At 42.3% G+C, this 24,596-nt stretch overlaps 1 protein-coding gene across 1 annotated transcript; it reads right to left on the minus strand.

The window, feature by feature from the left end:
* Positions 1-197: 197 nt before the first annotated feature.
* Positions 198-22,065, minus strand: LOC132829185 (procathepsin L-like). Its single transcript, XM_060846548.1, has 8 exons — positions 22,018-22,065; positions 18,163-18,304; positions 16,527-16,649; positions 10,923-11,075; positions 7,483-7,698; positions 7,192-7,357; positions 3,782-3,887; positions 198-319 (listed from the first exon to the last, which is right to left on the minus strand). Exons 2-8 carry the CDS (start codon positions 18,301-18,303, stop codon positions 199-201), a joined length of 1,026 nt encoding a protein of 341 aa, XP_060702531.1. The 5' UTR covers position 18,304; positions 22,018-22,065; the 3' UTR covers position 198.
* Between the last annotated feature and the right edge of the window lie 2,531 nt (positions 22,066-24,596).

The raw sequence follows: 24,596 nt of genomic DNA on the forward strand, positions 1-24,596 counted from the left end.
TGCAAATTAGATGGTAGGTTTTCTCACACTCCAACTGTGACTATCCTTCATTAATCAAAGCCTTTTGGAACATCCAGAAGTGATTAAAGCAGCATTGTCAATGTAGAGATGCAGCAAGACAGATACTAATAAAGAGTAGACAGAAACTCAGCAGCACCAGGCAAGCAATTGATTATTTTTGGTTGGTTTTATCCAGTGTTAGCGTCGGCACTTTGAGATTTCCATCTCAGGGTAAAGTGCTTTTTTGGCGATTCCACAGTGATTGTCCCTGTCCTTGGCAATTTCCATATAGCCTTCCATCCCCCAATCTGTTCCATAACTAAAATGTAAGAGAGCACTATGTTAGATTTCCACTCAAACACACCTTTAAACAGAACATTTAACTAATTGAATGTTTCAACATCAGATTACTGTTTTCCCAAAGAACAAAGCTGGACATTGAGTAGCACTCACACTCAGTGCATCACTCGAGTGTCTGCCTGGGCCTTGTTGTTCTCATTGTGACACAATGTTCAGAAGAGGCAGCTCAGGGTTGGAGCAGGTAGATGCTTATACACCCTGGTTGCTCTTGTAAACGGTGGCAACTGATATCAGGATGTGAAGAGAGTTTGATACAAGTTTGATACTGAATTAGATTTCCCAACATTACTTTTGCAAAGCAGCATTGAGTATTTGGATCGACCTCACCTTCCCCCAACTGGAATATCAAAAGGAGATCAGGTGAGCCACATGGTCTCTCTTCAGTCATTAAAGGAAGTCCCATTGAAATCCATTGAGATTTGGTACAACATTTCAATGAATTGCAAAAAACCATCAGGTGGAATCTTAAAAGGACTCTCTTAGTGCTCACTGACACTGAGCCTCCCTGGATGTGGATATACAAGGCTCACAGTAATGCTGTCTGATTTGGCACACACACACACACACACACACACACACAAGATTGTCAGGGTTGTCAGCAGTCTCAGTCTGGAAGGTGAACACTTTCAGTCAGTGTCGGGGGGTGGGGGGGCGGAGGTCTCTGCATGAAACCTCAGGATAACCTCTGATACCAGTTGAGGGGCTTGGTCATGGTCAACTGCTTGGGGTGGTCACTGAAGCATCCTCTCCTTATAAAGAGATAGGGAAGACAGCAGTCCCTTGAATTTTCTTTCCAGCTGCATTGGCCTTTGAGATCCAAGTGCAGTCGTAATCTTGGGAATCAGAAGATAATGCCATGATCGGTTTGTTAATGCCAATCATGGTGCATGGGACACTGGAACAGCCGTACAGCCTATGGGGGACTTTAGGGTGGGGCTTAATGTCAGGAAATATACCGCATTCCTTGAGTCATTCTGCCCAATTGTGGATAGTTTTCTCCTGGAGAGAGAGAGTGAGAGAGAGAGAGAGAGAGAGAGAGAGATGGGTAGAATGGGAGATGAAAGGCAGTGGTACTTTAGGTGCAGGTGGTGAGGGTCTGAGCAAGGTGGTGCCTCCAACAGGTCAACAAAGGATTTCCTCCGCTGGGGTCGACCGAGTCCTAAGGCAAGTCCGACTCATCTCCTGCATTTCTGTCCTCACCTCTTCCCCTCCTTCCCAGAACAATGACAGAATTCTCCTTGTTCTCCCTTTCCATCCCACTAGTCTCTACATTCCAACGATCATCCTCTGCCATTTCCACCACCTCCAGCAGGATACCACCACCAAACACATCTTCCCCTCCCCTTCACTATCAGCATTCCACTGGGACCAATCTGCCCCTTTCCGTTACTCCTAGTCCTTCTGTCCCATGTCACCACACTCTCCCCTGCCCTGGCACAATCCCATGCCATCACTGAAGGTATAACACTTGTCTTTTTATCTACTCCCTGTCCAAGGCCTCAAACACACCTTCCAGATGAAGCAGCAATTCACTTGTACTTCTTCCAATCTAACCGACTGTGTTCACTGCTCACAATATGGTTTGCTCAACATCGGCCAAACTAAAAGCAGGCTGCGATGATCTTGATTTTCTCGTTCCTTACCATTTGAATACACCATGCTGCTCCCATGGTAATATCTTCATCTCAGATTTGCTGCAGTGAGGAACGACACCTTATTTTCCACTTAAGCACTTTACAGCCTTCAGGACTCAACATTGAATTCAACTTCAAGGTGTGAACACTGACCTCCATTTTGATTCGACCTCCACTGCACCACTTCCTTCCCCAACCCCCACCCCCATGTCTTGTTTGTGTGTCATTGTCTTTGTTCTCAACAGGACTAACCTATTTCCTTCAATTCACACCTATCATTAGACTGATTTTGTATCTCAATCCCTCCTTTACCAGCTTTTATCTTTTGATTTATGCACCCTTACCATCCAGTCCACTCACTTTCTCCCTCTGTCAACAATTAAAAAGAGCAACTAAGTCATGTTGCACTTGAAATATGAACCTTTCTCTCCGAGTGAACCACTGGCTGTTACGGCTCGGGTTGGCTTGGATAATCGCTGGAAGTTCGATGGATGGTTTAGGGCAAGAGGGGAAGTCACAAATTATGGAGTTGGACAGGAAAATGAGGAAGCAAGGTAACAACACACACTGTGCAGTCCTGGTGCTAACCCACACTGAAAACATTAAACTCCAAAACCTGTACAGATATGGTTCCTCCCTATAAACCATTTATTAGGCTACAGGTGGAACACTGAGTGCAGTTCTGCTCACCACACCATCAGAGGGATGTGATTGCACTGGAAAAGGTGCAGAGGAGATTCACCAGGATGGGGCCTGGGATGGAAAGCCTCAGTTATGAGGAGAGACTGGGTTTGTTTTCCTTGGAGCGAAGGAGGCTGAGGGAGATCTGATTGAGATATAGAAAATTATGACAGACACAGACAGGGCAGATTGTGAGAACCTTTTCCTCATGGCAGACATTTCTAAGACCAGATAGCAAAATGTTTAAGGAATAAGTAGTTTAGGGGACATCTGTAAAAAGAAAAATCATCCGACGTGTGGTAGAAGAATGGAATGTGCTGCCCGAGAGGGAGGTGAAGGCAGGTATTCTTACAATATTTAAGAAACATCTGGATACGCACTCAAAATACCAGGGCATAGTTGTCGTGGTTCTGTTCACCGAGCTGGAAGTTTTTGTTGCAAACGTTTCGTCCCCTGGCTAGGAGACATCATCAGTGCTGTGGAGCCTCCTGCGAAGCGCTTCTTTGATGTTTCTTCCGGCATTTATAGTGGTCTGTCCTTGCCACTTCCGGGTGTCAGTTTCAGCTGTCCGCTGTAGTGATTGTAGGCATGGCATTCATCCACAAATTCCATCAACAGACACATCGACTTGGACCCAATATACCAATCACTACAGCGGACAGCTGAAACTGACACCCGGAAGCGGCAAGGACAGACCACTATAAATGCCGGAAGAAACATCAAAGAAGCGCTTCGCAGGAGGCTCCACAGCACTGATGATGTCTCCTAGCCAGGGGACGAAACGTTTGCAACAAAAACTTCCAGCTCGGTGAACAGAACCACGACAACAAGCACCCGAGCTACAAACCTTCACACAAACTTTGAATACCAGGGCATCGTCGGCTATGGACCAAGAGCAGGTAAATGGGATCAGTGTAGTTTGGTGTGTGGTGGTCAGTATAGACATGGAGGGCCAAAGGGCCTGCTCCTATGCTGCATGATTCTATAAACCTTTCTATGACTCAATGAGATACAATATTTAAAAAGAAAAATGTAATTGTAGGTAAGTTAAACACAGTGAGAATTAATACACATTTATGTGTTTCTGGATATTTTTATGAGTTTACCTGTTTTTAACAATCCAATAATTCCCCTGTTTATCATCTTGATATCCAACCATTAGCATTGCATGATTAAGTTTGGTGCTGCTGCAGTTTGGCTCATAATAAATACCTGCAAAGAGTACAAATATATTATCTGTGTAAGAAATTAATTTTAACCACAATTCAGAAAATTCCCAGGCTTTGAACCTTTACATCCAAGGACATGGAAGTCACAGAGTAACTGATAACAATCAAATAGAACATTCTGATCTCCTAACTGGAGCTGAATTAAATTGTCTGTGGTTAACTCGACTGATCCTTTTTGGGATCTGTCAGTAATTAGTCAGGAAAGGGCAGTGTCTAAGATTGGTAAATTTGTGTTAGGAGTTTCATCAGATGACATCCTTTTGTTCATAACTAACATCTCTTACCACTTGCTTTATATGTTCGCTAAAAATTCTTAGGTTTACTTATTGCTGGGCTCCTTGCTGAGATATTTGTATCATCGATAGACACAGGTGAGGTGCTGAAAGCCTGGAGGTTGGCTTATGTGGTCCCGCTATTTAAGAAAGGTGGTTAGGAAAAGCCAGGGTTCTACAGACTGGTATCAGCAGTGGGCAAGTTGTTGGAGAGAATCCTGAGGGACAATATTCACGTGAATTTGGAAAGGCAAGGACTGATGAGGGATAGTCAGCACGGCTTTGTGTGTGGGAAATCATGTCTCACAAACTTGATTGAGTTTTTTGAAGAAGTAACAAAGAGGATTGATGATAGCAGAGTGGTGGATGTGATCTACATGGACTTCAGCAAGTCCGTCGACAAGGTTCTCTATGGGAGATGGGTTACCAAGGTGAGATCTCATGGAAAACATGGAGAACTAGCCATTTGGATACAGAACTGACTCAAAGGTAGAAAACAGAGGATGGTGGTAGAGGGTTGCCTTACAGACTGGAAGGCTGTGACCAATGGAGTGCCACAAGGATCGGTACTGCGTCCACTACTTTTTGTCATTAATATAAATGATTTGGATGTGAACATGGGAGGTATAGTTAGTAAGTTTGCAGATGACAACACCAAACTTGGAGGTGCAGTAGACATTGAAGAAGCTTACCTCATAGTAAACGGGATCTTGATCAGATGGGCCAATGAGCTGATGTGTGGCAGATGGAGTTTAATTTCAATAAATGTGAGGTGCTGCATTTTGGAAAAGCAAGTCAGAGCAGGACTTATATACTTCCTGGTAAGGTCCTAGGGGGTGTAGCTGAACAGAGAGACCTTGGAGTGCAGGTTCATAGCTCCTTGAAAGGAGAGTCACAGGTAGATAGGCTAGTGAAAAAGGCATTTGGTATGCTTTCCTTTATTGGTCAGAGTATTGAGTATAGGAGTTGGAAGGTCATGTTGCAGGTGTACAGGTCATTGGTTAGGCCACCGTTGGAATATTGCGTGCAATTCTGGTCTCTTTCCTATCGGAAGGATATTGTGAAATTTGAAAGGGTTCAGAAAAAATTCACAAGGATGTTGCCAGGATTGGAGGATTTGAGCTATAGGGAGAGGTTGAATAGGGTGTGTCTGTTTTCTTTGAAGTGTCAGAATCTGTCAGGTGACCTTATAGAGATTTATAAAATCATGAGGGGCATGGATTGGGTAAATAGACAAAGTCTTTTCCCTGGGGTTGGGGGGGGCCAGGGGAGTCCAAGACTTGAGGGCATAGGTTGAGGGTGAGAGGGGAAAGATATAAGAGGGTTCTAATGGCTAACATTTCATGCAGAAGGTGGTGTGTGCAGTCTGCCAGAGAAAGTGGTGGAGGCTGGTACAACTGCAGCATTTAAAAGGCATCTGCAAGGGTATATGAATAGGAAGGGTTTGGAAGGATATGGGCCAAATGCTGGCAAATGGGACTAGATTAGGTTAGGCTATCTGGTCAGCATGGACGGGTTGGATTGAAGGGTCTGTTTCCGTGCTGTACATCTCTATGTCTCTATGATGTTAACTGCAATTCTATTCTCATTCTGTCTTTGGCAATTTTACTTCCCTCTTCATTTTCTCTCTCAACTTATTATATTTGACCTGGCCCCTGCTTGTAGAATTAATCTGACATGCATCACAGACAAAGTCTCCTTTTGTCTCATCATATTTATACCTTTATTCATAAAGCTCAGGGTTATGATGTGCTTATCATCTTTTTTTTAAACCTGTCTGCCATCTTCAAAATTAACGGACAAAATGCGCTAAGTCTCTGTTACTTTCTCCCCTGTAAAATGGCATTATTTTGTATCGGTGGTCTCTCCTCATTCTTCCAAAGAAAATGCTTTTTGTGTGTTTTGTTTCATCTGCCCGTTTCTCTCTTTCATTTTAACCCATGTCCTTTTTCAGTCTTATTGACTTCAGAACTTTAATAACTGTGCGAGGATGGAATGAGTCAACAAAAGATAAGCTTATGTCTAGAAAGAATCAGAAAGAAATACAACTGGAGTAAACTGATAAAGGACAAGGACAAACTTATAAACGAGTTCATCATGTCTTGGAAAGGAGGGAGTCACGATTATTTCGACAAAACTGCTTTGGTGCCTGCTTGAGAAACTGGATACTTTATGTCACAAGGGCAACTGATTGTCATGCAGAAGGATTGAAGGAGTTAACTACAGGAAAGCTGTGTCTTCGAACAGACAGTCAACGCCAAATGTAACAAGGAACAAAGAAGCTACTTCTGATAATAAGGCAAGCTGCAGACTTGCAGTAACTTGGATGAAAAAACATTTTTTAAAAATCATTAATATGAGCCCACAGAGACTGAAGGACGAAAATGTGTGAAAAAAATCAAACTCCAGAACTCCACTTTAGTGACCTTTGAAGAACAACACTGTACAAGGATCAAACCTTGAGCACTTCCACAGACAGACACTTTTAGTTGGAATCCTGGCTGGATTTCACCATTAATCAGATAGTCACCAAGTCAGGATGTGAAGATTAACTTGCTTACTTGAGGGGTCTTATCTTGGTTGCTAGATGGAATGAACTTTAAAACATTGTTTCAGTACGTGATTGCCTGTGTAATTTCCTAATAAGTAGCTGAATTAAAAGCAACTTGGGATGATTTACCCACAACAAGCCATTATTTGGATTGTTCACTCCATTTCAAGTCATCTCCAAGTCGAGGTCAAGTCATGAATGCAGACTGAAAGCATCAGTGTCTTTAGCATTGAATCATGGGAAATCCGACTGAATATTTCACCAATTGGGGGGAACAAAAGGGAGATTTGTGTTTTGACTGATAAGGGCATTCTGAGTTTTAATAATAAATTGTATTTCCAACATATTCCCATGAACCTTTGTCTTGCTTTTACAACGATGATGTCAAATATCTTCTAAATGGACAACACATTGAATATGAAAAATCTTTACTTTTGAACAGAATGAATGAATTTGTATCTTACCACTTTTATAAAGGTGGAAAGATTTGTGGCTTGCATCCATAGCAATAGAAATGGGCCCAACCTGAGCCACTGCTTCAGCGAGTTGATGCTCAGAATTTTGTTGAATGCATTTCACACACGTACAACGGGTGACAATATCACTTCTGTTAAAGTGGCATTTACCATTCTAAAGTATATTAAAAAACAAAACATTCACACCTCAATATTTAAGTTAAAAAGAGACAACTTATTAAGTAATGAGATACAATTTCAATTACTTCCGAAAAAAGGATGAATTAATTTAAAGCTTACCTTTGCTGTGTAGGGATAGGAACATTCTGTAGTAATACCATGTTTTTTAACGTAATCCAAAGCATAAAATGGATGTCCACCACAACATCTACAGCTTTCCCAATCACAGTCAACCAAGTTCTGCTCACTCAGAGAAATCAGCTTTCCTGTTCTCTTAAAAAGCTGTCCTTCAAGTGATCCAGTTGCACTGAAAGCCCAGCATGAGCCACATTGTCTCTGAATAATGACAGAGAGTAGACAAACATTTGTGTTATCATCTACATAGAAACCATATAATGTATTTAACCTGTTGGAAGCTCTAATCCAGACAGGCCTCTTAACCCTCACATGAGGGGCACTTGTAAACCACACATTTAATTGATCTTATCCAACAAAGTGCTTTGGGGTTTTTCTCTGTCAAACCATATGCTGTAAATGATATCAAAATAAACCTGTGATACAGCCTGCTACTAGAATAAGCTTTTTCATTAGACCATTCTCACATCAAATCCTTTTTATTGTGTACATTTCAAGGATCGGACTGTGCCAAGGTAAAGGTAAAGTTGTCCTAGTTTTATCAGACCATGGGGCTGCTCCCTTGTTAGAGAGAGATGGTTTAATCTGAGTGTGACCAGGCCTCAGGCAAGGGGAGACATAGAGAGGAAAATACTTCATGGTAACCTCAGCTATTGCTGAAGTGAACCCAAGCTGTTAATATTATTCGGCATTGCAAACCAGCTGTCCAGCCAACTGCACTAACCGATCCCCTTCTGCCAAAAATGCCTCAGGTGTCAAGTTTGTGCAGAGGGTCCTTTGTCTTATAATTGTTCCACTTTAGTCAGAGACCAGAAATAAGAGGGAAATCCTCACCACAATAAAAGGAGGGAAAGTTTCAATCAGCTGTAACCAGAACAGAGGTTATATGATTCTCCCATGTGACACACTTTGCACTGTGACCTTGCAGTCCACAGACATAAAAAAAGACCAACAGATGAGATGGCAATTTCGGAACAGAGTGTTATTTGAACTTAATGTGCTGTAAGAGGCACAAACGGGGTCATTTATCTCATACCAATGGATAAGTGTCAGAAGTGTTAGTATAGAAACTATCTCGTGAACTAAAGTGATTCACCCAGGAGCACAGTCATGAGAACAAAACCCCTGGCTCCTGAACAATTTAACCAACTTTGGATGGTCATGTTTTAGTCTGGGGAAAGCTCGTTCAGTAACAGTCTGTAAAACTCTACTCACCTTTTAACGTGGCAGTCGGAAAAAACTAGTCTTCTATTAACATTAGTAACTGCAGGTGTCTCTCTCTCTCTACGGCAAACCAGACCCCGTGCTCAGCTAAGCCAATTTCTGTGTCAATCTTTCTCAAATGTGACTTCCAGAAGAAATCCTACATTCAGGTGAAAAATGGCCCAAACATATTGCTGCGTCTCCAACCACTGGGAGGTGGGACTTGGCAAGATCACCCAACAGACAGGAACCTCCGCTGGTCACAGACTTTCTGAAGTCAGCCACAAATCACATGAATTAAAGCACAAAGACTTAATTTTAAATTATTCTTAACTGTAATACTCTTTAACTATTTGAAATAGACAACTGTTGGTTTTGAAATAAACAGAACCTGGTGCAAACACTCAGCAAGTCTGGCAGTACCTATGAAGAGGGAAAAAAATTAGCATGGAGCATTCAGGAGACAGAACATTTTCCAGACATAACTGGAAAAAGTTATTGATCTGAAGTGTTAACTGCCCTGTAGCTGCTGGGTGATGTGCTGAACGCTTTAGAATTTTTTTCATTTTTAACTTAAGATTTTCAGCATCCATGGTATTTAGCTTCTGTTTCAACATTTAGTTTTGAGCTGTGCAAGAGGGAGGAGTCAATAAGCAAAGTAAATCTTATAACAGTGCTCCAACAAGAGGATCAGACCCAAACAGGATTCGACCTGTCCTTCATTAATCGTGCATGTCAAACTTTTTCCAGGGTGTCTATCAACTGACACCTCGAGTATACCTCCATTACTCTTCTTGTCTGAATTCTGCTCAGACATTTTAATGTATTGGTTTGTGAATACCAGCCTGGGGCCCACAGATCTGACTGCAACAATTGCAGATCTTCTTCCTGGCCACCAGATGGCACTACATTTCATTTCTACACATCCTTTTGTGAAATTGTTAAAAATCACATAACACCAGGTTGTAGTCCAAGGCGGACTTTGGGTCAGGCAGCAATGAAAAGTGGCCAAGCAGAAGCTGATAGCTAAGTTCGTTACTCATAGGGAGGGCCTCAACTGGGACCTTGGGTTCATGTCACACTACAGGTGACCACCATTGCTCTAAACACACACACAGGCACTCCTACAGACACACACTGATGTAGACTCTCTCATACACTCCCACACTCACACATGCACCCTCTCATAGATTTATAACACTTTATACTCACACACATGCATACAGTCTCGTACTCCTATAGACACACACACTGATGTAGACTCTCTCATACACTCCCACACTCATACATGCACCCTCTCACAGATTTCTAACACTTTACACTCACACACATGCATACAGTCTCTCACAGATATTCACATACAACCCCCCCCCCCCCCCCCCAACGCCACACACAACACCCACATGCACCAGACGCATTATGTTTGTGGGGTGAGTTTGTACTTGCAGAGTTACATTTTACTTTGCTCTAAAACTGAATGAATCCATGTAAGTTTCTGTAAATTCATTTTTTAGATTAGAATCAGTCTAAACATTGTAGCACAGACAGCATCACACGGGGAGCTCACACCTTCAATATATTATCTGGGCTGACACCAATTGTTAAAGTTCACTTGAGAATGTAACTTTTTAAAAAAACGTTTTGCGATTTACATACGAAAGAACTGAAACTAACATGGTCATTCCAACGGATAAGAGACTTAACAAGCAATCCAGGACATTTTCAATGTGTAATTTCAGTTACATCACACTAACTTTTGCTGTAAATTCCGTGTCTTACAATCTTATACACCACAACCACCTGATGAAGGAGCAGCCACTCTGAAAGTTAGTGCTTCCAATTAAACCTGGTGAAGTATAACCTGGTGTTGTGTGGTTTTTAACTTTATACACCCCAGTCCAAGAATGGCATCTCCAAATCATAAACCCTAGGATGGAGCAAGTCATTCCTTATCCCTTACTCTAACCTTCCCCTCCTTTTCCAGACCCAAATACACATCTACAATACACGTCCGAGAGAGAAGGAACATTGGAATTTGTCTCCTTCCCTGTGAAAAAGGTTTAGAAACACAATCTTCAATTTACCACATTGAATTTGCTGCTTTTTTTTAGTTTCTTTACGCATTTCCTTGCCATTGTATTCCATGTTGAGCTAATAACATAGATTTCAGAATTTCTACATGGACATTGAGTAAGATTTATATGAAGTTTGTTCAATCTCACCTGGTCCTTCACTTCAGTAACAAAACCCTTTGTTCTCCAGTCAACGCTTTGAGGCAATTTAACATGATTCCCTGCTGCAAAAAGTTCACACGTTGTGTGATCAATCTCCTTTTCTTTAAATCCATTGAAACGCTGATTGAACTCCTCCGAGGTCTAGAAAAATCAAGACAAAAGGTGATTAATCGATTACAAGTATCAGAAATCATGGAATAGGAGTATCCATCATTTGGAAAGTTGTCCCACAAGAATCAATATTTATGTGAATAATCTGGAATCTAAAATTGAAAGTACAAATTCAAACTTTGCTGATCACACCAAACTGGATGAATTGGCTTATATTCATGTAGGTGGCAATATGATATAATTAACCATTAACAAACTTGCAAATTAAGCATCCACCTGGCACATTCATTTCTGTACGGGTCAGTGTGAGCCGGTGCATTTTGGTAGGAAAAATTAAAGATAAAATGAGCTGCCAGAGGAAGTGGTGGAGGCTGGGTCAATTGCAACATTTAAGAGGCATCTGGATGGATAGATGAAAAGGAAGGGTTTAGAGGGACATGGGCCAAATGCTGGCAAATGGGACTAAATTAGGTTGGGATATCCGGTCAGCACGGATGAGTTGGACCAAAGGGTCTGTTTCTGTGCTGAACATCTGTATGACTGTCTGACACAGATTGCTGAGAGAATGAAGTCCTTGCTTGTGTTCCTGGGTTGGGTGCACAGTGGGAGGAGGAATCCCAGGTCCATTGACTGGACCTATACAAATGACTACCCTGCCGAACTGAGAGGAGGAGACATTCTTTCAGCTAGAGGTAGTGAATCATTACCACAGAGGCTGTGGATCCAAGTCATTGAATGCATTTAAGACAGAGATGGATTATTGATTAGTAAGGGAATCAATGGTTACAGAGAGTAGGCAGGAGAACAGGAGTGGGAAACTAACAGGAGAAAGTGAAGACTGCAGATGCTGGAGAGTCAGATGTGAAAAGTGTGGTGCTGGAAAAGCACAGCAGGTCAGGAAGCATCCAAGTAGCAGGAGAGTCAATGTTTTGAGCATAAGTGTTTCATCAGGATTGTGTGTGGGGGTTGTGGTGCTGAGGTATAAATAGGGGGATGAAAGGGAGGCTGGTGGAAAGGTAGTGATAGGTGGATGCAGGTAGGAGATGATTGTGACAGGTTGGTGGGGAGGGTGGAGTGGATAGGTGGCAAGGAACATGGACAGTTGATCAGGTCAAGAGAGTTTGCTGAGTTGGAGGGTTGGATCAGGGATGAGGTGAGAGGAGGAGAGATTTGGAAACTCGTCATGTCAATGTTGATGCCATGAGATTGTAGGGTCCCAAGGTTGAAGATGTGGTCTTCCTCCTCCAGTCAGCAGATGGCATTGATTTGGCAGTGGAGGAGGCCCAGAACTTACATGTCCTTTGGGAGAGGTGGAATTGAAGTGGTTGGTCATAAGGTGGCAGGGTTGGTTGGTGTGTGCAGACCAGAGATGTTTCCTGAGATGCTCATATGGAGAGGAGACCACATCGCGAACAACACTTGCAGTAATTGAGATAGGAGGACGTGCAGGACAATCTCTGCCAGATATGAAATGATCCTTTAGGGCCTTGGACGGAGGTATGAGCGCAGGCTTTGCGGCAGCAAGGTGAGGTGCCGGGTGTGGAGGGTAGGTTAGTGGGGAGCATGATCCTAACAAGGGAGACACAGGGAGAATGGTCCCTATGGAACATAGATAGGGCTGGGCAGGGAAATATATTTTTGGTGGTGCCTTCTGACTATAGGTGGCGAAAATAGCAGAGGATAATGTTCTGCATCCGGAGATGAGTGGGTGGAATGTGACGATCAAGGGGGTTCTATCCATTTTGCTGTTGGAGGGATGGGTTTCAAGGGCGGAGGTGCAGGAAGTAGAGGAGATGCACTGGAGGGCATTACTGATCATGTGGAAGCGGAATTGGCCGTCCTTGAAATAGGCGAGCATTTGGGATGTCCTGGAGTAGAATGGCTCCTCCTGGGAGCAGGTATGGTGAAGGCAGAGGAATTGGGAGTGAGGGATCATTTTTATATGAGGTGAGATAGGAGGTGGTATAGTCCAGGTAGCTGTGGGAGTTGGTTGGTTTGAATTAAATACCAGCCATGATTGAATGATGGAGCAGACTCAATGGGCTGAATGGACTAATAGAGTCATAGAGATGCACAGCATGGAAACAGACCCTTCGGTCCAAACCGTCCATGCCAACCAAATATTCCAATCCAATCTAGTCCCACCTGCCAGCACTTGGCCCATATCCCTCCAAACCCTCCCTATTCATATACCCATCCAAATGCCTCTTAAATGTTACAATTGTACCGGCCTCCACCATTTCTTCTGACAGCTCATTCCATACATGTACCACCCTCTGTGTGAAAAAGTTGCCCCATAGGTCTCTTTTATATCTTTCCCCTCTCACCCTAAACCTATGGCCTGTAGTTTTGGACTCCCCGACCCCAGGGAAAAGGCTTTGTCTATTTACCCTATCCATGCCCCTCATAATTTTATAAACCTCTATAAGATCAACCCTCAGCCTTCGAAGGTCCACGGAAAACAGCCCCAGCCTGTTCAGCTTCTCCCTAAAGCTCAAATCTTCCAACCCTGGCAACATCCTTGTAAACCTTTTCTGAACCCTTTCAAGTTTTACAACATCTTTCTGATAGGAAGGAGACCAGAATTGCACACAATATTCCAACAGTGGCCTAACCAATGTCCTGTACAGTCGCAACATGACCTCCCAACTCCTGTACTCAATACTGTGACCAATAAAGAAAAGCATACCAAACGCCTTCTTCACTATCCTATCTACCTGTGACTCCACTTTCAAGGAGCTATGAACCTGCACTCCAAGGTCTCTTGGTTCAGCAACACTCCCTAGGACCATACCATTAGGTATATAAGTCATGCTAAGATTTGCTTTCCCAAATTGCAGCACCTCGTATTTATCTGAGTTAATCTCCATCTGCCACTTCCCAGCCCATTGGCCCATCTAGTCCAGATCCTGTTGTAAGCGGAGGTAATCCTCTTCGCTGTCCACTACACTTCCAATTTTGATGTCATCTGCAAACTTAGTAACTGTACCGCTTATGCTCGCATCCAAATCATTTATGTAAATGACAAAAAGTAGAGGACCCAGCACCAATCCTTGTGGTACTCCACTGGTCACAGGCCTCCAGTCTGAAAAACAACATTCCAACACCACCCTCTGTCTTCTACCTTTGAGCCAGTTCTGTTTCTAAATGGTTAGATCTCACTGTATTCCGTGAGATCTCACCTTACTAATCAGTCTCCCGTGGGGAACCTTGTCGAGCGCCTTACTGAAGTCCATACAGATGACATCTACCATTCTGCCCTCATCAATCTTCTTTGTTACTTCCTCAAAAACTCAATCAAGTTTGAGAGTCATGGTTTCCCATGCACAAAGCCATGTTTACTATCCCTAATCAGTCCTTGCCTTTCCAAATACATCTTTCTCCTATACTTTATGTTCTTAGGGTCGATTGGAGAAAGGAAAAGGATTGATTGCTAAAGCTAGAAGAGAGGTGTGAGGAACATTACATGGTAAATGGTTGGATTGCAGGGGTGCTGTGGTTTCTGTATGTTAACTTGTAAAGATGATTATGGATCCTACATTTCCTATGTTAACTATGATGTGGAGATGCCAGAGTTGGACTGGGGTGGATAAAATTACAAATTACCAGGTTATAGTCCATCAGGTTTATTTGGAAGCACTAGCTTTCGGAGCACTGCTCTTCATCTGGTTCGTAGTGAGTCAGGATCATCGGACACAGAATTTATAGTTAAAGATCAAAGTCACACACAACTGATGCAATGTATTAAACAAACCTGGTTTGCTGTTAAGTCTTTAATCACTTAGAATTGGGTTGCAGGTTTCGATTCATTAATATGTAAATCCCAGAACTTCTTTCAAGTCACATTCCCAGGGTAACTTCAGGTTTTATTTAAAAATAAAGGTGATATCTCAGCTCAGACAATGCATCAAAGGTGTGAGGTTAGAGTCTGTCTGTATTCCAACCCTGAGTCAGACTGGAGCTCCATTTCCAAAGTAGCAATTTATAAAATGTCACATGGACTGACTTCCTTCAGATTATGTGGGTTTTGAACAAAATGAATGTATCTACAAATACAAATTCACCCCAGCGACTTATTTGTGTATGTGAGGGGGAGAGAGAGAGTGAGGGTAGAGAGTGTGTACGTGTGTGTGTGTACGTGTGTGTGAGAATGTATGCGCAAGTGTGAGTATATGCCTGTGAGGGGGTGAATGCGTAAATGTGAGTGTGGGGCTGTGAGTATGTGTGTGTCAAACAGCGTGTTTATGAGACAAGTTCTGCATGAGTGTGTGAGTGTGATCATGTGTAAGAGTGTGTGTGAGAATGTATAGTGTAGTGGGGTCACCTGTAGAGTGACATGAACCCAGTATCATTGAGAATGAGCACCTCACCAAGATCTTCCTTGCACCTCCAATTCTCACTTTTAAACCCACCTTAAACAGAACATTGTTCACAGCAAACTGCCCAGCCTTCAGGACAACATCAACTGTACAACCCTGTCAAGGCAATCACTGAAAGACATGTCAGAGTGTTGCCACAGATACCATCATTACTTGTGGGGACACCACCCGACTCCCACCACCCCCTCAATTTACCCAGCAGGTACTTATGTGACTTGGCCCACGTTGTCTCTCTCATACACTGCAGGCAAGGATGCCCTGAAGCATGGTACATTGGCAACACAAAGCAGAAGCTACAACTATGGATGAATGGACACCAAAAAACAATCGCCAGACAGGGATGTTCCCTCCTTATCAGGAGGTCTATAGCAATCAGGGACATTCAGCCTCAGATCTTTGGGTGACTGTCCTCCAAGGCAGACTTCGGGATAGGCAACAATGTAGAGTCTCTGAGCAGAGGCTTATAGCTAAGTTTGGTACCCATGGCCTCAACTGGGACCTTAGGTTCATGTCTCACTACAAGTCACCCCACTACATGAGACACTCTCAGACACACACACATACACAAGCACACATACACACACACACTTTCACACACAATCACACTCACACACTCATGCAGAGCCTCTCTCATACAAACACCCAAACTCACATTCATGTGCACACCCTCTCACACGTGCACATTCACACTCTCTCCCTCTCTCCCACACACAAACACGTACATTCTCTCACTCCCTCTCTCCCTTACACACACACACACACACACTCAGAAATCAATGGGGTGAATTTGCATTTGCAGATTTGTATTTGCAGATACATTCTATTTTGTTCCAAAAGCACGCAATCTGTAGGCAGTCGGTGCACGTGACATTTTAGAAAATTCTACTTTGGAAATAGAACCGGTCTGACTACAGAGTACAGAAAAACTCTAACCTCACACCTTTAATGCATTGTCTGAGCTCAGATGTCACCTTCTTTTGAATAAAACCTTAGGCCTGACAGCTAGTGGCTTTCAGTGATACAAACGAATTAAACCATATATCAAGGTGAAGTATTTGTCCAGTTTCCAGTCACTATGGATCCCAAACATATTTATACTGACCAGATCGCCAAACTGGTTCATTCCCACAGTGAATGTGTGCTTTCCCATTGCATACTCCATGTTGTGCCGTTCAATGTATCTCACGTTGTCCTCCCACAATGCTCTTCTGTAGGCCTCCTCAGCCTGAAAAAAAGGTTACATCAAGTCAGTTGAAGACCCAGCTGTTATTGTCAGTGTGAGTACAAAGACAGTGCTACATCTGGACACTGACCATGAACTGATGGGCTCCAGCTCACAGGCAGTAAAGATTATTCAGACACAAACAATCTAGATTCAGGTGGCTGCAGATGGCTGGAACACGGGCGATTAATCAATTACAAACAGTGAATATACATCAAGCTTTGCACAGGTAGGTGATGGAAATCCAAAGAACAATATTTTTAAACCAATTTTTTAGAATTGATGAAAAATGCTCTAACTTTCAGAACACAGAACAAAGAACAAACAACACAGAACAAAGAACAATGCAGTGCAGGAACAGGCCATTCAGCCCTCCAAGCCTGCACCGACACATTTTGCCCTTCCATATTAAAACTGTCTTCACTTACAGGATCTGCATCCCTCTATTCCCTTCCTCTGCATGTATTCATCCAGATTTCTTGAAATCTGCTATTGTGTATACCTCCACTTCCACTGGCAATGCGTTCCACTCACCACTCTGTGCGAAAAAACTCACCTCACACATCTCTTTTAAACTTCCCCCTGCACCTTGAACCTGTGTCCCCTAGTAATTGACCCCTCTGCCCTGAGAAAAAGCCTCATACTTTCCACTCTATCCATACTATTCACAATCTTATAAACGTCTATCAGGTCGCCCTCAACCTGCTGCATTCCAGTGAAAACAAACCCAGTTTAGACAACCTTTCTTCACAGCTAAAATCCCTCATACCAGGCAACATCCTGATGAACTTCTTCTGTACTTTGTCCAAAGAATCAGATCCTTCTCATAATGTGGTGACCAGAATTGATATGACATCTGTATAGAGGAGCTGCACAGGTTAAAAAATGTGTTATCTAGATTGGAAATCAACTGCCCAACACTGTAATAGGTTTTTTAGAATTTGCACATATTCACCATTGTCAACTGTCTCTTTGTCAATTTACAACTAATATTATAAGAAGTCAGTGTTTTTGAATTAAGAATCCCAGGAGCAGGGGAAGGCATGCATTAAGCACAATGGAAACAATTGAATTAATCAGGACAAATGAAAAGATAAATAAATTATTATCATCACGCCAGCACTTTGAAATACTAGAAAGGAGGAGGGAGGAAAACCTGAGGGAGGTATGATAAAGAGGAGTGAACAAATAATTTTGAAAGAACAAAAGAGGAAAAAAGAGAGGAGGTGAACGAGAAAGAGCAATTAAAAGTGATGTGTGAGAGTTACAAATGGGAAAAATTGAAACAAAGCATGAGAAAATAGATTAAGAATTCTAATTCTCAGTTTATTTTACACAGAGTTAAGAGTTACTGAAGAGAAGTCTTTGATATAAAAGAGGAAGCAAATATAGCCATTTCCTGGGGAACACAAACCAGTTTTACTACAAAAGAGAGGCCTTTCTAAAACAGTCTAAAACTTGAGAAACAACTTCTGCTTTGAATTGCCCAGTGGAACTGCAGTTGCCCAGCTCTTACCATTTTATATTGCTTCCCATGCAATGATTTCCAGTTGATCCAGGCTTCATCCAATGTTGAATCAAATGTGGAAACAGTGGCTGCAGCCAACATGGAGACCAAAACCCAGTCCACAAACAGAGAGCACCTCATGATGGGCATTCTGATGGAACAAAACCTTCAACCTTATTTTCAGTAAACACAGAATTTGTGAAATCTGCATCTGAACCAATTACATTTTAAAACTAGGATGTTACATTGCTTGTGGCTCTTTTCAATCTCCCCCTCTGTAGAAATCACCATTCCATTTGTAACAGTAAGAAAAAGACAACGGGCAGATGGCAGCTACAGTGTCAAGGCAAAGGGGAAGCAGGAAAAGGATAGAGAGTCAATATTGGGAGAAAATTGACAGGTCTTCAGTATTTAATGGCATCACTTAAATGCAAAGAGTTCAGTGAAAATTCATGTGGGCTGAATATCCACTTTAATAGACTCTTAAATGCTGAAAGATTGGGAAAGATAAACATCATGTTGGGAGATGTAGTGAGGTCTTGTTGTAATTGTTGAGAGTCTTTGTGAGACTGGACCTGGATAACTGTGCACAGCTTGGGTCTCCTGGAAAGGAAGAATATGCTTTCCATATAGGAAGTTCATTGGGCATCTAATTGCCTAATCACTGGGATTGAAGGATTGTTTTTGTGATGAGAGATTGAGGAAACCTTGACAGTAGTTACAATTTTGAAGACTTTTTGGTGAAAAGTCTACAGCACAAATAAAATCCCTTTGGCCATTGAGTCTATGCCAGTCAAAAACAACCATCTGACCATTATTATCCCATTTTCCACTTCATTGCTCTGTCAGCTTGGCATTACAAGGTATAGCTATTTACTTTTTAAACATTAAGAAGTGGTTCTGCCTCCACCACCCTCTGAGTGAAAACATTTTTCTCACATTCCCTCTCAACCTGCTGCCTCTTACCTTCAATCTATGTCATGCCCCCAATCATTGATTAGATTAGATTAGATTCCCTACAGTGTGGAAACAGGCCTTTCAGTCCAACAAGTCCACATCAACCCTCCGAAGAGCAACCGACCCAGACCCATTCCCCGAACTAATGCACCTAACACTACAGGCAATTTAGCATGGCCAATTCACCTAACCTGAATATCTTTGGACTGTGGGAGGAAACCGGAGCACCCGGAGAAAACCCATGCAGACACGGGGAGAATGTGCAAACTCCACACAGACAGTTGCCCGAGGTGGGAATTGAACCTGGGTCCCTGGCGCTGTGAGGCAGCAGTGCTAACCACTGAGCCACCATAGGGAGAAGTTTCTTTCTGTCTATCCTGTCAATGTTTGTTTATATACCTCAATCATGTGCACCGTCAGTCTCCTCTGCTCAAGGGAACACAAACCAGCCTAAACAATCTCTCTTCATAATTGAAACTCTCCAGCCCAGGCAACATCCCAGTAAACCTCTCCACCCTCTTCAGTGCAATCACATCCTCCTGTAATGTGGATTCCAGAAATGCACACAATACTCTCGCTGTGGTATAGATAATGTTTTACGTTCCAACATAACCTCCCTGCTCTTAAACTCTATGCTTTGTCTAATAAAGGTAAGTATCATAAAGAGCCTTTTAACTATTTTATCCACCTGTCCCACTACCATAAAGGATCGGTGCACATTTGCGCCAAGGTCTCTCTGATCCTCAGTGGTTCCCAGGCTTCTACTCTTTGTCAATTATTCCACGGCTTTATTTGTCCTACCCATAACCTCACACTTACCCGAATTGAATTCTACTTGCAGCTGATCAGCCCATCTGACCAGCCACCTATATCATCTTGTAATCTCAGGCTGTCCTCCAAACTATCACCACACACACTCTAGTATCATTTGCAAACTTATTGATCAATCCTCCTACGTTCAAATCTAATCTGTTTGTATATGTCAAAATATTAAGGGCCCCAGCACTGACCCTTGAGTTAGCCCATTGGACACAGGCTTCCAGTCACAAAAACACCCCTTGACTATTACCCTCTGCTTTCTGCCACTCAGCCAATGATGGATGCTTGGATGCCATAGGCTTATACCCTGAATATCAGTCTTCCACATGGGACATTATCAAAAACCTTGCTGAAGTCCAGGTAGACAACATCAAAAGCATTGCCCTCATCTACACACCTGATTACCCTTCCAAAAAATTCAATTTGGTTTGGATATGACCTCCCTTGACAAAACCATACTGACTGTTCTTCATTAATCCTTGTCTCTCCAAAAGCAAATTAATTCTGTCCCTCTGTATCACTTCCAATAGTTTCCCCGCCACTGAGGTAACACTAACTAGCCTGAAGTTTCCCGGTTTATTGCTGGCATTCTTCTTAAATAACGGGACCAGGATTGGTTCTCCTCTAATCTTCTGGCATTTCTCTTGTAGCTAAAGAGGAATTGATAGTTACTGCCAATAACCCTGTTCTTTCCTCTACTGTCTCACCCAAGAGACTAGGATACATTGAGCCCAATTCTGGAGATTGATCTGCTTTTAAGACTGCTGGACCATTGAGAGCCTCCTTGCTGTCTGTGCTAGGTTCTTTGTGTATCACAGTCCTGCTCCATGATTTCTGTATCCACGTTGTTCCTCTCAATAGTGAACATTGGCACATAGTATTAACTTAGCACACTATCGCAGTTCTCTGGCTCCATGCACAAATTACCACTGTGGTCCCTCTCTTTTCCTAGTTCTTCTTTTATCTTTAATATACACGTGAAATGACTTAGGATTTTCCTTAATTTACCTGCTATTATTCTTCCATGCTCCTTTTTGCTCTTCTAATTTCCTTTTCAAGTTTCCCTGGGTACATTCTGGATATTTTTAATTTAACCTGCTCACAGATGGTATTACACATCTCAAGGGCAAGTGTACTCATTCAGGGCTTCAACTATAATGATCTCATCAGAACTTACAAAATCCTAACAAGTCATAAACACAAACAGAAATGACTGGAAAAACTCAGCAGGTCTGGCAGCATCTGTAGAGAGAGATCAGAATTAATGCTTTGGAATGGAAGAATGATCACTGGATCTGAAACATTAACTCCGCTTTCTCTCCATAGATGCTGCCTGACCTGCTGAGGTTTTCCAGCAACTTTTGGTTTTGTTTCTGATTTCCAGCATTCATAGCTATTTCAGGTTTATCTTTTCTTGCAAGTCATGTAAGGGATAGGTTGTTTCCCTTAATATCTCCCAGTTATTTTTCAGCTCAAAAACTACTTGTGCTGCAGGTTGTTGCAAACAGGAATATCTGGGTTAATTTTAACGCCCCTCGGTCAATTAGATTTAAGGATCTCCAAACAACAGAGGAACAATGGAAAAGAAAATAAAGTGAGTAAGAGTTAAATAAGGTCCAGAAAAATAGCAAGTGCAAACTTTTTCAGTTTTAAAAATCAGTAAAGTACAATTTACTTTCTGAAAATAAGGAGACCCAATAGTTTCAGCTGTTCTTTTTATGGACCAGAGATATCAAGAACCTGCATCTCGTTAAAAACAGCCCTTCCCCTGCTAAGTGCTAGCTTTAACTTACAGCAAAAAGTGCAGCAATTTTGTGAAACTCAAGAGGGAGGTCACAATGAGCTGCTGTTCATACAGAGCCATCAGCAGAGTGGCACAAAACATCGAGCAAGTTATGGTGGATCAAAATTCACAGGGTAGTTCATCATCCCCAAAAATCAGTGAATGTTTCACACTCGTTATACTGTGTGCATTACATTCTCTGTTAAACTAGGAGTAAGCTCTTCTCAGTTGCTTCTACTATCAGCATGCATGTTATTCGTCTTAAAATACAGGTAATTAATATAGTCACCTAATTGCCACCTTACCTCAACAGTTTTATTTTCTTATCGTCTTGTCCTCCTCAAGAAGTGTTCTCAGAGTGAGCTGAGCTGTGATTTTATATCAGATCTAATGTTTTGGACCATCCCCCTTCGAACATGGTGCAAATAGTCAGTGGTTGACACGTTCAAGTAGGACTATGTTTATGTAAATGATGTTTTTGTCAGCACTAACATTAAAGCCACATTGCTGTCTCACAGGAATGCAGTACCTTAGCTATTGAAAATATGATTAATGATTCTTAAAATTAAGGCAAATAAGTCTATGGGGTGAATTTGCAGATACATTTTATTTTGTTCAAATGTACAATCTGTAGGCAGTCAGTCCATGTGATATTCAATAAATTCTTATTTTGGAAATAGAACCAGTCCGACTCAGGGTTGGAATACAGACACATTCTAACATCTTTAATGCACTATCTGAGCTGAGATGTCACTTTTTTTATAAACCTAAATTGTCTCAGGAATGTGACTTGAAAGAAGTTCTGGAATTTACATATTAATGAGTCGAAACCTGAAACCTATTTGAAGTGATTAAAGACTGAACAGCAATCTAGGTTTGTTCAATACATCGCATTGGTTGTATGATACTTTGATCATTTACTATAAATTTGGTGTCCAATGATCCTGTCAAAGAAGCAGTGCTCTGAAAACTTGTACTTCCAAATAATCCTGTTGGACTATAACCTGGTGTTGTGTGACTTTTAACTTTGTCCACCTAGTCTAATACAGGCACCTCCACATCATCGCAATTTACAAAGTCAATGCACTGGGTTTTCTCACAAATGTAGAACTTAAATTCATGCGTTCACTTTTCAAGTTTAGCTGAACACTTTGATACAATAATTCCACATACAAATATGATGGATGCTTCAAAAAATTAGTGCCATTTAATTAGAACAGAGTAGAAAGAGATAATTAAATATTTACAAGGGGCAGGTCAGAGAAATATAAAAAAAACCCGGGGTTAATTTGCAACTATACAACTGAATTTTATGATTTTCATGGATGATAGAAGATTGACATGGATAGTGTTATAACATATGACATAATACTTGTAAATGAATTCAAATAAAAGACACAACTGATCCATATCTAAGTGCAGGCAAAGAAGATGCTGTTACATGCCTATTCATTGTTGCATTCACAATGCACTCCAATGCTCTTGAAAGATCTTGATAACAGAGGTAAATATTCATGAACGTTCTTGAAATGGCTGAGGATAACACTATAAGAGGGCAAGCTGTTCCAGACTTAACAGTCAATATCGCTAAAAGGTGTGGCACTGGAAAAGCACAGCCAGTCAGGCAGCATCTGAGGAGCAGGAGAGTCGACGTTTTGAGCATAAGCTCTTCAATCAGGAATGCTGCCTGACCTGCTGTGCTTTTCCAATGCCACACTTTTTGACTCAAAAATGAGGTCTGCAGATGCTGGAGATCACAGCTGCAAATGTGTTGCTGGTCAAAGCACAGCAGGCCAGGCAGCATCTCAGGAATAGAGAATTCGACGTTTCGAGCATAAGCCCTTCATCAGGAATAAGAGAGAGAGAGCCAAGCAGGCTAAGATAAAAGGTAGGGAGGAGGGACTAGGGGGAGGGGCGATGGAGGTGGGATAGGTGGAAGGAGGTCAAGGTGAGGGTGATAGGCCGGAGTGGGGTGGGGGCGGAGAGGTCAGGAAGAGGATTGCAGGTTAGGAGGGCGGTGCTGAGTTGAGGGAACCGACTGAGACAAGGCGGGGGGAGGGGAAATGAGGAAGCTGGAGAAATCTGAATTTATACCTTGTGGTTGGAGGGTTCCCAGGCGGAAGATGAGGCGGTCCTCCTCCAGCCGTCGTGTAGTTGTGTTCTGCCGGTGGAGGAGTCCAAGGACCTGCATGTCCTCGGTGGAGTGGGAGGGGGAGTTAAAGTGTTGAGCCACGGGGTGATTGGGTTGGTTGGTTCGGGCGGCCCAGAGGTGTTCTCTGAAGCGTTCCGCAAGTAAGCGGCCTGTCTCACCAATATAGAGGAGGCCACATCGGGTGCAGCGGATGCAATAGATGATGTGTGTGGAGGTACAGGTGAACTTGTGGCGGATATGGAAGGATCCCTTGGGGCCTTGGAGGGAAGTGAGTGTGGAGGTGTGGGCGCAAGTTTACTGAACTCCAGTATCTGCTGTCCTCACTTTCTCCTTGTCAACATAGCTAACCAATGCAATCAATCGAGTTAACAGAATGTTGAATTTTACAGCCAAAATAGTCAACTTACATTGGAGGATACTTGAATTGTACAGAACCCTGAGCGGATCACATCTTTGAGTAATGCTTTTAGATCTATTTAGCAAGAAGACCCACTGAGCTGATATAATTCATTATGCTAATAGTAGATATGAAAAGTTGGAAAAGTCTAAGGTTCAACAGGCTTAAAAGGAAAACGTACGTTGATAAAATGATCTCAAACTGAATTACGAAATGGCAATGGACATGGGTTCAACTTAGCAAAAGGCAAATTTGGGATTTCTTTCATTCATTTATGGGAGGTGGGTGTACTGCACAGACCAACATATATTGCTCTTCCCTCATTGCCCAGATTC

This window comes from Hemiscyllium ocellatum, chromosome 28, assembly GCF_020745735.1.
Source record: "Hemiscyllium ocellatum isolate sHemOce1 chromosome 28, sHemOce1.pat.X.cur, whole genome shotgun sequence".
Lineage (NCBI taxonomy): Eukaryota > Metazoa > Chordata > Chondrichthyes > Orectolobiformes > Hemiscylliidae > Hemiscyllium > Hemiscyllium ocellatum.

Bases quoted from the DNA above. Each gene is read 5' to 3' on its own strand.
- LOC132829185 (XM_060846548.1), bottom strand. From the start codon at position 18,303: ATGCCCATCATGAGGTGCTCTCTGTTTGTGGACTGGGTTTTGGTCTCC. The intron at 11,076-16,526 runs GTCAGTATAAAT...TGATTTTTCTAG, and splicing joins TGAACCAGTTTGGCGATCTG to ACCTCGGAGGAGTTCAATCA. The intron at 7,358-7,482 runs GTAAGCTTTAAA...AATATACTTTAG, and splicing joins CCTATCCCTACACAGCAAAG to AATGGTAAATGCCACTTTAA.